A 12,517-nucleotide genomic window follows, 5' to 3' on the forward strand; every position below is an offset into this window, starting at 1 on the left:
AAACGAAAGATCGACAGGCCCAAGCAAGTAATTGGATCTACGGAAAGATAGTGAAACTGTTGTACCTGCACTGCATGCAAAAAATTGTACATGCAAGGTTAGGAAAGGAGAGCCCCTAGATCTGAAAATTACCTAGCGATGACCTCTTGAGTAAAAGGACATATTTCGTAGCACTCTTTGGATGTGAGAAACAATGTGTCGAATTTTATACAAAACAGTATCGTGCGCATCACAGAGAAGGTGGACCTCAATATGGACAAATTACAATTGCATTGTCGCCCTCATCTCAAGGCCGCAACGGAGTTATATGGCGTGGCTGAACATGACTTGAACGAAGCTGTTGTTGATCCTTGAAGAAGATCGACACGATGCAAAGGTTGGTTACGAGACACTGACACGGGCAATTTGCGTCAGCGAGAACAATCCCCTCCGACCCGTCTTGAGGAGAGAACTAGTGGCGGTAATGCCAACACACGGTCAGCTTGGTTTGTCCTTTTTGTTTCTTCTTTCTTGTTCGGGTAAGTGGGTTCTTCATCGAATGTAGCTCGCACGCCCAGGATCGCGGTGTCTTTGCAAAGCCTCGCTCTTCTTCAGACTGGACCTCGAGCTTTGAATGATTGGTCAGGCTAGGGAGGATGTAGCCGTGTAACCTGCTGTCGGTTTCGCTCGTATCGTCCGAGGAAGTTTGTAGAATCAAGGAGTTATACCGTTAATCTAAGAATAGGAGTTTAGTCTTAGCAACGTCATTTATTGACAGCCCACATGTTGGAAGAGGCCACGCAAGACTGTTCCTTGCTTGAGAGCATGTTGACCGTGTAGGTGCTTGGACAATTCGACACATAGAGGTTCTACTTATCCAGGCAGTCAATGGCCTCTTAGTGGGCCGGAGTCGTCGTAGTCGTCGGAGTTTTGTGGTGATTTCACGTCGACAGGGGGTCAATGGATAAAGATGGCATTGAAATGATAGACATAATTCTTAATATACTATAGTGAAAAGATAGTTCATCAAACGCTGTCCTTCGATATAGCTGTTGCTTGTAAAATAAACTTTCCGTTCTACTCGAAGGGCTGAGATTACCTTTAAGCATAATGAAAAGTCGGTCATTAAATTGTCCTCATGCTTGTCCGTAGCTACGCCACTTGTTGTTTCCTCTACCAAATTACAAAAACAAAATATGAATCTTGTAGGTACTGGAAACCGGTGTGAGATTGTGGCTTGCCAAGTCTTCGTATTGACACAGCTTCACAGAGACTTCAGCTGAGAATCCGGTAGCGTCTTTACCGTTGACTCAATCCGAAGACATGCATAAACGGGAGGGAGCCACATCAGCGAGCCAAATCAACACTGAACACAGCCACATGCTGTGTAACCTGAAAACTTAGTTCTCCCAAACTCACCTGCTCCTACCTATGGTGTCAAAACACAGTCATAGAAGTAAGTGAGAAGAAGGGGGGACTATCAAGAGAGGATAGTTTTCCTAAACTAGGTAGCTATGGTATGAATTCATCTATACAAGCGTCTGCATTACACTGGAAGTTTTGCGCAGGGCTGTGGCCGTTGGTTACTTCAGCCCTATGTCTATGATCGATCCAATAGTGGCAATCGTGCAGAACACCGAAAAAATAATGGATTAAGCATAGACACGGTACTAGCAGAATGAAACGGCTGCATGATCTGCCTTGTCATTACTGGTACCAGGTTACCACAAGTGCTATTGATGTAGCTCAGGGCTGGCTCAGGGGTCAGAGAGAAATTGGCCCAGTAAAGAGGGGGTGGGCAAGACATGTTGCATGAGCAACCGCCGATTATGACAGGATATTTACGGAACTTTCGGATCTCATCGTTGTCACTTGATGGGAGGCCCCATCAGTTGGGTTGGGTCCCAAGAGCCTGTTTTGCATCCTGTATACCGGATTAGGGTTATCGTTCGGATGATATGCTGGATCGTTCAAAATAACCCAGACATATGATGGAGGACACTGTCATCTATCCAATCCTTGCCATATTCTCAGTTCAATCGTGGGATTCATGTGATTCGTCGCTCAATAAAGGGGTTCTCAAGGTCAAGGAGCAGCTAAACTGTGGGCTAGCCACCGCTGAGTGCTTATCTCTACCTCGGTTAAGTGACTTATCTGTTGGCTGGTAACAGCCTGTGACTGAAGCTTAGTAACTGACATGTACCGATTGAATCTTGACATTCATCAGTGTCCAAGGCTATGGATGTGTCTCCCGAAGCCTTTTCTACTTCTATCTCTAAAGGATGTCTCAAATTAATCACAGAGATACACTCACAGCCAAATTTTTTGATGCAGGGGATGGGGTCTTTGACTTTGTGTAGCCTTTCTTTTGTTACATAACAGCTCGTTGATATAAATGTTTGGTGGTGGACAAAGATGACTAAAAGTACAATGAACATGCATCGGGATCATGGTTCATTGAGATATGACCACAGAGACGTATATCATGGTATCTGTAAAGACGGAGAATGTTTAAATAATAGATGAATCAATTTATGCCTCTTATGTTCTCTCTATGGTTCGGTATCCTGGACTGTGTCCTCATCGCAACTCTGACAGAACTGAGACACTACAGGTTAGCCAAGTTTTATCGGAGTTTCTCAACGACCTGCTTGCCCAGTCCACTCTCACTAAACATCACTCTCAAGTCCTCGACAAGCTCTTCAGGTCTCTCGATCGAAGCAAAATGTCCGCCACTAGTGTGAATTCTCTCAAAAGCGATGGGTCCCAAAGTTCTTCCCCACGTCCTCGGGACAAAGACAATATCCTTGGGGAAGTACGATAACCCAAGTGGGACGTTGGGGACCCAGTCATTGATCTTCTTTGTGAGACCTTGATCCGCGTGTCTACTCTCGTAATAGATCCTGCAGCTTGCGGCCGGCCCGGCTTTGGAAAACTGATAGAGAGAAACCCATGTCAGAATCTCATCGTCTGTCCACTTGTAGCCATCAGTCCAGTCATGGAGCTTCTCATAAGTCCATGAGAGCAAGGCCACAGGTGAGTCAGCAAGACCGAACCCTATAGTAGAGGGCTTGCTACTCATTATCAGGTTGTAAGCAAGACCTTCGTTGTAGAAATGCTTCATTTGCTCAATGCCTTGCTTTTCCAGAGGAGTGAAAGGAGACAGCCAGAAGCGAAGGAACTGCCACGGGGTCTTCAAGGGGTTAGGAGGGCTGACGGCTGGAATCATGCTCATATGCGAGGCAAGGCAGTGCTCCGGGTATTGAGAACCGATGAGACGGGTGATGATGTAACCCCAATCGCCTCCTTGAGTGACTATGACAGGGTCAGTGATGCGTCCATGACTAAACTGTGAGAACAGTACCATATTTGTCGTAGCCAAGCTTGATCATGAGTTTGTGAAGAGTTTCAGCGTATCGAGGAATCCCAAAACCGCTCTTTGATACGCCATCCGAGAAGACATGGTTAGGCAAAGAAGGCGCAACAATGTGAAATGAAGGTCTATCTTTGGGTTCAGTCAAAAGAGGAAGAATCTTCAGAACTTCAACAAAGCTCCCAGGCCCTGCAGTGAATGTCAGCCGAAGTTCCCGTTCAAAGTGAAGTATCACTGTTACAGCCATGAACGAAGAGCAGAGGAATGCTATCAGGTTTGCTGCTCTTCTGATGCAAGAAATGAATATCAAGATCCCCAAAGCCATCCACGGATACACTAGTCGTGAATTGCGGATACTGGTTCAGCTTGGCTTCTTGAGCTCTCCAGTCGAATCCATCTTTCCAATACACAGCGAGACGCTTCACATCACTGAGACTAGCACCGTAGGTCCAGTCGTCAGAGACTTCGCCTTCAAAGGGAAACCTTGCGTGCTCAAGTTTTGTTTTCAAGAGCTCAATTTCTGAGTCTGAAACATTGATCGTGTATGGCTTGATGTCGACAGTCATGGTAGCAGTGTTTGGATGGAATGGAAGAATTTGTGAGACTCAGTGGTTGTAACAGGGTCTGTGAGGTGGAATTTATACATCCTGGGTGTCGAAGCTGACAAACCAGCCTCAATGATCATCTACCTTGAGTCAACCGCTTCATAGGATACTGCCAATGCTTCTATCATTTACAAAGTATTTTCACATAAATAATAACATTAATTAGAACTGTTGTTCTGTCCAGATATCACAAAAGCTGTAGCATCTACTGGTCACAATATCATAGTCACTCTTCTCTTCCATCACGTGGAAAGAAGCATACCTCATGTAGAACTTTGAAGACATATTTCCCTCACTTTGCTTCACCAATGCCAAGCCAACCATACATTTAGGATCAAGCGGCGGACCTCCACTTTCACTTTACCATAGGATCCAGCTCCATGTTTCTGTGAAGTAGCGGGATCGAGTCATGTCTCCACCGAGAGCAGATTCTTGGATACAATGTGGCCAAATGAAGTCAGTATCTTGAGTCATACGATTATCTCTACATCCGGACATCTCTGCCTAAATCTGCAAAGTAGCCGGCATGTGGGAGGCGGCCATAACAGCCCTTCCTGATTACGTACCATCTACGAGGGTTTGACTCCTTGTAGTTACATATCACTCCTTCCAAAGACGAAAGGATCGAGTCGGTCTTTGCATTCGCACGTCATATTTCAAATACCGTGAAGGACCTTCTCCTCCGAATCACCAACATCATGCACATGGCAATGCAGGCCTTAATTTCGTTGATCAATCCTCCAAGCGCAGGCTTGTCAGCGGCAACTTGGCAAATAAGCCTGGAAGCGAACAAAACTAGTATCAAAAATACCTGCATCTCAAGATAACACAAACTGGGTCAATGTGGAGTGCAAGGATGAGAGGATCGCAGGATCTTGAAGACAGGGTCAAGCGTTTTGGCCAGGGTGTTGAGATTTGCCATACGAAAATGCATCTTCACATCTTATAACTTTACCAAGGTTTAAATAGTGGGATTTGGGATTGAGGAACGCCCGCTCACGTAGTATTCTACCGTAGATCAACTGAAGTCCATTGCATGGATTATGAAGGAGGCAGAGAATGCCAAGATAGGGAGATGATTGGACAGCCAGTAATGCGAGATGAAGTTTTACGGACAGACAAATGGCGAACCAAGCTTTATGGTGGTATCAAAGGATCTGATACAAGGCCGTCCTGATACTCCAAAGAGATTCAGCCATTCTCGGCACCTCTATCTGGTAGCCGATCATAAGCGGCGAACACTCGTTAGTGGATATTCTTATTTCACAATAACCTCCTGTGCCGTGCCCATCATCCTTCTGGACTGCTATGCCTAGGCGGCGCATAAGCTCTCTCCGTTCCCCTGTGAAGACAGGGATGAGTTGATTAACCACACGGCATCACCACCACCACCACCACCACACAATGAGGCTTTTCCTTGCCTTGATTAGGCTACAAGCAAAAAGCTTGATGCCGAGCACTAAATTCGGACTTTTTTTACACTCCCATTATCTGACAGGGGCTGGATGCTGGTGGGCGTGCCGCGTGGGATTCAGGATCTTGAACCTTGTCGGCGGGTACCGTCCTACACCATTCTTCACCCCTCATGATCGCTCTGCTACATATACACCCTCTGACGGAATTGCAAGTAGCAAGTCTCTAGGCATGTTTTAGATGCTTGTATACAAGAGTTCAAAAGAGAAAATGGCGAGTTTGAACGACATAAAAGCTAGAAAATAGAACCAAAACGTACGATCAATATACTCAAGAGAAGCGGAAATATTCGTTCCCAACTTACTCACCCCGTTTTTTATTATTCTATTGTTTCCTCTATAGAGACCTTAGCACAATGGACTTCACATACCGCTATTCGTTCGAGCCTACGGACTATGACACTGACGGTCTCTGTGATGGTGTTCCGGTCCGTATGCACAAGGGTGCAGACTTGGACGAGGTTGCCATCTTCAAAGCTCAGTATGACTGGGAGAAGCATGTTGGTCCTAAGCTGCCCTTCCGGGGTGCATTGGGGCCAAGACACAACTTCATCTGTCTTACTCTGCCGGAGTGCTTGCCTGAGAGACTAGAGATTGTGTCTTATGCCAATGAGTTTGCCTTCCTTCACGATGGTGAGTTGACACTTGAACCTTAAATACCTGTCATTGCTAACCAGTATAGATATTACTGATGTCGAGTCAGCTGAGACGGTAAGACTCTTTACTTTTACTTTGCACCCCGTTGATGCATGCTAACAGTCAAAGGTTGCCGCTGAGAACGATGAGTTCCTTGATGCCCTTCAACAAGGTGTTAGAGAAGGTGACATCCAGAGCCGTGAGTCCGGAAAGCGTCATCTCCAGGCTTGGATCTTCAAGTCCATGGTGGCCATTGACCGTGATAGAGCTGTGGCCGCTATGAACGCTTGGGCCACCTTTATCAACACAGGTGCAGGATGCGCCCACGATACAAACTTCAAGTCACTTGATGAGTATCTTCACTACAGAGCTACAGATGTCGGTTACATGTACGTTACTTTAACTCTCAGCTTCATCCATCACTGACAATTCACAGGTTCTGGCACGCTCTTATCATCTTCGGATGCGCCATCACCATTCCTGAACATGAGATTGAGCTATGCCATCAACTCGCTCTTCCAGCCATCATGTCCGTGACTTTGACAAACGACATCTGGTCATATGGCAAAGAAGCAGAGGCAGCTGAGAAATCCGGCAAGCCCGGAGATTTTGTCAACGCTCTCGTTGTTCTGATGAGAGAGCACAACTGCTCCATTGAAGAAGCTGAGCGTCTCTGCAGAGCGCGAAACAAGATCGAAGTAGCCAAGTGTCTCCAAGTCACAAAAGAGACACGAGAGCGAAAAGATGTTTCACAAGATCTCAAAGACTACCTCTACCATATGCTGTTTGGTGTCAGTGGAAATGCGATCTGGAGCACTCAGTGCCGAAGATATGACATGACAGCGCCTTACAACGAAAGACAGCAGGCCAGACTCAAGCAGACCAAGGATGAGCTTACTTCCACATATGATCCTGTTCAGGCTGCCAAGGAGGCCATGATGGAGTCTACTCGTCCTGAGATCCACAGACTGCCTACTCCCGATAGTCCCAGGAAGGAGAGCTTTGCTGTTCGTCCTTTGGTGAATGGCAGTGGACAATACAATGGCAACAATCACATCAATGGAGTCTCCAATGAAGTTGACGTGCGTCCTTCTATTGAGAGACATGCCTCAACCAAGCGAGCTACTTCAGCTGATGACATCGACTGGACGGCACATAAGAAGGTTGATAGTGGGGCTGACCACAAGAAGACCCTGTCCGATATCATGCTGCAAGAGTTGCCTCCTATGGAAGACGATGTAAGTTGAGCATACTATTTTTGTCATCGACAATTACTGATTGGATGCAGGTCGTCATGGAACCATACCGATATCTGTGTTCTCTTCCCTCAAAGGGAGTTAGAAACAAGACCATTGACGCTCTTAACTTCTGGCTCAAGGTTCCTATTGAGAATGCAAACACCATCAAGGCCATCACTGAAAGCCTTCATGGATCATCACTTATGTAAGAAGACTCTTGCCTATGACGGAGTGTCTGTTAACATTTTCTTAGGCTTGATGATATCGAGGACCATTCACAACTGCGACGTGGCAAGCCTTCGGCCCACGCTGTTTTTGGTGAGGCACAGACCATCAACTCTGCAACATTTCAGTACATTCAGTCTGTTAGCCTGATTAGCCAGCTTAGAAGCCCTAAGGCTTTGAACATCTTTGTTGGTAAGTCATGGCTTCACGTATTTCGGATGAACATGAACTAACAGGGATTGCACAGATGAGATTCGACAACTTTTCATCGGTCAGGCTTACGAGCTCCAGTGGACCTCTAACATGATTTGCCCACCTTTGGAGGAGTATTTGCGAATGGTTGACGGAAGTATGTATCGCAACATCCTGAGTTTTTCTACAGTATACTGACTTTGACAGAAACTGGCGGGTTATTCCGTCTTCTCACTCGTCTCATGGCTGCTGAGTCCACTACTGAGGTAGATGTTGACTTTAGCCGTCTGTGCCAGCTTTTTGGTCGCTACTTCCAGATCCGAGACGATTACGCCAACCTCAAGCTCGCAGACGTAGGTCTTCTTATTCATTTCTACTCATGCATATCACTAACCATTCACAGTACACCGAACAAAAGGGTTTCTGTGAAGACCTTGACGAGGGCAAGTTCTCACTCCCTCTCATCATTGCCTTCAACGAGAACAACAAGGCCCCCAAAGCCGTAGCTCAACTGCGCGGCCTCATGATGCAGCGCTGTGTCAACGGCGGCCTCACCTTTGAACAGAAGGTGCTAGCACTGAATCTCATTGAGGAGGCTGGTGGAATTTCGGGCACGGAGAAGGTGCTGCACTCACTTTATGGTGAGATGGAGGCTGAGCTGGAAAGGTTGGCTGGTGTCTTTGGGGCGGAGAATCATCAGCTTGAGCTTATTCTGGAGATGCTGCGTATAGATTAGATTGAATTAGCATAAACGAGAACTCAGTTTGGAATTTAGCAGAATGAAATATTTTATTAAATATCATAATATTTGGACATACACGTACAGGCCCAAAACATCAACATCTGAGGAAAATGTCCAACATAAACCTATTGATGGATTTCGGCAGGAGTCAACGCAATAGCTTGATGTACACTGAGCAAATGAGTCACTTCACGAATTAACATGTGTGTTAGATTTTGAAAAGCAACTTATGAGAACTTAACTCTTGTGGATATTTTAGTTGTAATCTGCACAACATCGCGTCATCAAGAGATTCTGTCGAAGTTCAACTTGATTTACCCTATACTACTGGTTTGTAATAGGACACCATCGACATACTATGAGCTCACAAGGCCGGACATGGTATTTCGCAAGCTATCTTTGTAAATTTGTAGTAACAAACACCCTTCAGTCGTAAGAACGTACCCCATAGTAAATACCATGGAGCAAACGTGGTCAACAATAATCGTCATCAGGTTTTACGCAAGTAACTGATGAGAATTTTTACACTTCCATCGCCTTCAATAGAAACAATACCTAGGCTAATACTGCACGAAGCCAACTTTTCTCAAAGTTCTTCGCCAAACGACACGAGTAGACTGTTCTCATTACAGACGCGAAGATGACTGGAAGTGGAACTTATCTCGCGAATGGTCAATGGCGATTGGACAACCAGGTTGGAAGGATCTCCATGTCGGATATTCTTCAGGTATCATCCTAGTTAGTACGGAGTAGATAAGAGTAATCGGCGATTAGATAACAAAGGTAGCATCGCTGCAACGGCACCACGGTTGTTAACTTCCGAGTCAAGAACCAACGTGATCTTGTTTTATCGTGATCCTTTTCCATGGTTATTACCCCTGCATACCGTGAACAAGGTACTGAACTGACTGAAAAGCTTGGCTGTAAGGAATGGTGGAACAGGGCGTGTACGTCGATCATACAAATTCAACCATGCAAGCTTACCTGCATCCTCTTCCTTCAAGATCCACTCCTCATACTACGGTACGGTCCGAACGGGTGGCTGGCTTACTGGCGTGTGTGTTATTATACAGACGTCTCTCCCTTTTTCGTAATTCGTAACTGTGAAGACAAGGATGGCAAAGAAGGATTTCGCATGCAAATCTTAACATGACACACCCTCATCCCTACAACTGAGCCTCAACCAAGCAGGACCAGCCTTACCGTTACGCTAGATGACAATCCAGTTAAGCTTCATGTCGACTACCCCAGTCCATGAGCAAATAACGTTCGATATTTTCCTTGTGCCATGATTTTCACCAAACGATCGCGAAGTTTGTTTCGCTTCGTCGAGGAGAAGGAATCGCAATGACACAAGACTCCACACTTCAGACACAATTGCTGATCTATCTCAGTCTCAACCTTCTGCCGTCAGCTTTCCCCCACTCAGGATTTCATCCATCAGAGATCAAATATTTCTGAAGATCAGGAAGTAAGCAGAGGGCGTGTTGATTGCAATTGGTTGACCGGAGACGTAATCCGGCAGAATCCTTCAGACCGGCAGTGGCCCACATCCCTTGTGAGAGCCAAGTCTATCTCGGGGACATCCAAGAGGGAGTGAGATTGCGCAACAGTGAGGCAGGTAGTGACGAAAGGAGAGTGAATTATTGAGGAGGTGGCGAAGTTGCCTGTATTCCTTCTCGGCAAATCAAGCAGGCAGATTATCTGTAAAGTCATGAAAAGGGAACGATGTGATAATGGCGACTAGAATCACAGGTATTACAGACATGTCTTCATAGCCAAGTTCTTCAATTATTGTGTACGAATATTCTCTTTCTTTTACTCTTTCACTCCAATCTTCCCTTTATTGCCTGCTATTCTTTATTGAGACAAAAAATGGAAAGGCTCAAGATGGACAGCCTCAACATCAACATCAATGACTGGTTCGAGAAAGACCTGCCAGCCACTGCAGACTGGAAGCTCTTTGCTCTAGCCAGTGTTGTCTTTGTTGTTCTACGATTTACTTGCATTGTCATCTATCGTATCTACTTTTCTCCCCTTTCCAAGTTCCCTGGTCCCAAGCTCGCTGCTGCGACGCATCTTTATGAGTCTTACTATGACTTTTGGAAGAAAGGGCAGTACTACAAAGTGATTCAGCGTATGCACGAGGTCTACGGACCGCTTGTTCGTGTCACGCCTGATGAACTTTCGATCAACGACCCTGACTATTACGACACTGTCTATGTCAACGGTAATGTTCGACGTACTGAGTCCTTCGGCCATTCCTTTGGTGGCGGACTTGGTATTGAAGGTTTGTCAACCCCATGCTTTCACACTGAAGCATCTAACCAACTTGACAGACACCTTCTTCGCCTCTCAGGACCATGACCTCCACCGCAAGAGAAGAAAACCCATCGAGCCTTACTTCTCTCGCAATGGTGTCTTGAAGCTCGAGAATCTTATCGGTGAACGTGTTGAGAAATTGTTCCACAAGTTCCACGAGCTGTCTGGTACTGGTGTTGTTGCCCGTCTTGACTATGCCTTTGAGGCCTTCACTGGCGATGTCATGCAGCATATTTGCATTGAGAAGCCTGAATCACTACTCAACAGCGATGACTTTTCTTCTGAGTGGTACATAAAACATCCTTGGCTAGTAGACTTTGACTAATTATGAGCATATAGGTTTGAGATGCTTCGCAATGTCTCCTTGTCCGTACCTCTTATGGGAATGATCCCTTGGCTTGTCCAGTAAGTTTACATAGCCGACCCATCGAGATTATTACTGACCTTTTCCAGCGTACTGAAGTTCATCCCCGAGAGTGTCATCATGTGGCTCGCGCCCTCAGCTGCCCACTTCCAGACCTTCCGTGTTGTAAGTCATTTTTCGCTTCATTTGTATGTCTGCCATATGCTGATTGTTTCACAGCAAGCTGGTCGTCAGATTGAGCAAGCCAAGCACGAGAAAGTGGAGAATGATCGCAAAGGTATCACTACTGTCGGCGGCAAGCCCACCCTCTTCCGCTTCCTTGTCCACGAGAGTGGTCTCGCACCGGAAGACCTGAGCACCGAGAGACTCCAGAAGGAGGCAATGGTTCTACTTGGCGGTGGCACTACAACTACTGCGCGTACTGCGACCATGACTTGCTTCTGGATGCTCAGCATGCCTGAGAAGGGCCAACGTCTTCGCGACGAGCTCAAGGACATCATGGCCGAGTACCCCAAGAAGAAGCCTTCTTTGACCGAGCTTGAGAAGCTGCCTTATTTGGGAGCTGTGATCCAAGAGAGTTTGAGGTACGTACTTTTCTTTTCACCACCCCTCCTCCAGCAGAACCCCTGTCGCTGAGCCAGGGCTGCTTGACAGAACCAATTAGCGTGCTGACACAATCTTCCAGAATGGCGTACGGATCCATGCGTCGACTTCCTCGCACTTCTCCCGATGTAGCTCTGCAGTTCAAAGATTGGGTGATCCCTCCTGGGGTAAGTCAAGAATCAGCCTCATTTCTGTGTAGTCCACACGCTAACTCTTTTGTGCCCCAGACTCCTGTTGGCATGAACGCTTATTATCTTCACACTGATCCTAATGCGTTCCCCGAGCCATTTGAGTACAAGCCCGAACGATGGCTTGGAAATGTCACACCCGCGATGAAGCGTAGTTTTGTGCCCTTTTCGCGCGGTTCGCGCCGATGCCCCGGATCTAGGTATGTCTTATCATCATTTCTTGTAAATAACAGACACTAACAATTTTTTTCTCTATCAGCTTGGCTCTCGCCGATCTCCATTTCGTTCTTGCGGCATTGTTCGGACCAACTGGACCCAAATTTGAGCTGTTCGAATCGGACAGGTCTGACGTGGATGCCATTCATGACTACCTGATGCCGCTGCCTCGGTTGGATTCCAAGGGTGTTCGCGTCACTGTCAAGTAGAAAGGTTTCATGTCATGCTTGGTGAGGCATGACAGGAATATTGGAGGAAATATGCTCTTGGGCGGATGGGTTAGCAATAAGTTAGTAGTATTGGAGGCTTCGGATAGTCCTTCATTTGAATAGAGAAATCACATTCACTGATAGCCATGTCTA

At 46.3% G+C, this 12,517-nt stretch overlaps 3 protein-coding genes across 3 annotated transcripts; 2 read left to right on the forward strand and 1 right to left on the reverse strand.

Moving 5' to 3' along the window:
• Window positions 1-2,605: 2,605 nt before the first annotated feature.
• On the reverse strand, window positions 2,606-3,918 carry FGSG_01737 (uncharacterized protein; the record flags this gene model as incomplete). The annotated part of the gene is made up of 3 exons (XM_011319270.1): window positions 2,606-3,294; window positions 3,344-3,541; window positions 3,594-3,918. The coding sequence occupies 3 exons, from the start codon at window positions 3,916-3,918 to the stop codon at window positions 2,606-2,608; spliced, it is 1,212 nt and encodes a 403-aa protein (XP_011317572.1).
• Window positions 3,919-5,785: 1,867 nt separating this feature from the next.
• Window positions 5,786-8,456, forward strand: FGSG_01738 (uncharacterized protein; the record flags this gene model as incomplete). The annotated part of the gene is made up of 10 exons (XM_011319271.1): window positions 5,786-6,062; window positions 6,112-6,140; window positions 6,195-6,375; window positions 6,434-6,454; window positions 6,588-7,303; window positions 7,354-7,508; window positions 7,674-7,720; window positions 7,776-7,877; window positions 7,928-8,073; window positions 8,124-8,456. 10 exons carry the CDS (start codon window positions 5,786-5,788, stop codon window positions 8,454-8,456), a joined length of 2,007 nt encoding a protein of 668 aa, XP_011317573.1.
• A 1,881-nt stretch (window positions 8,457-10,337) lies between these two features.
• FGSG_01739 (uncharacterized protein) lies at window positions 10,338-12,364 on the forward strand (the record flags this gene model as incomplete). Its single annotated transcript, XM_011319272.1, has 8 exons — window positions 10,338-10,752; window positions 10,802-11,072; window positions 11,124-11,189; window positions 11,238-11,313; window positions 11,368-11,732; window positions 11,834-11,918; window positions 11,979-12,139; window positions 12,199-12,364. The coding sequence occupies 8 exons, from the start codon at window positions 10,338-10,340 to the stop codon at window positions 12,362-12,364; spliced, it is 1,605 nt and encodes a 534-aa protein (XP_011317574.1).
• Window positions 12,365-12,517: the final 153 nt, after the last annotated feature.

The sequence above is a fragment of the Fusarium graminearum genome, chromosome 1 (assembly GCF_000240135.3).
Source record: "Fusarium graminearum PH-1 chromosome 1, whole genome shotgun sequence".
Taxonomy (NCBI): Eukaryota; Fungi; Ascomycota; class Sordariomycetes; order Hypocreales; family Nectriaceae; genus Fusarium; species Fusarium graminearum.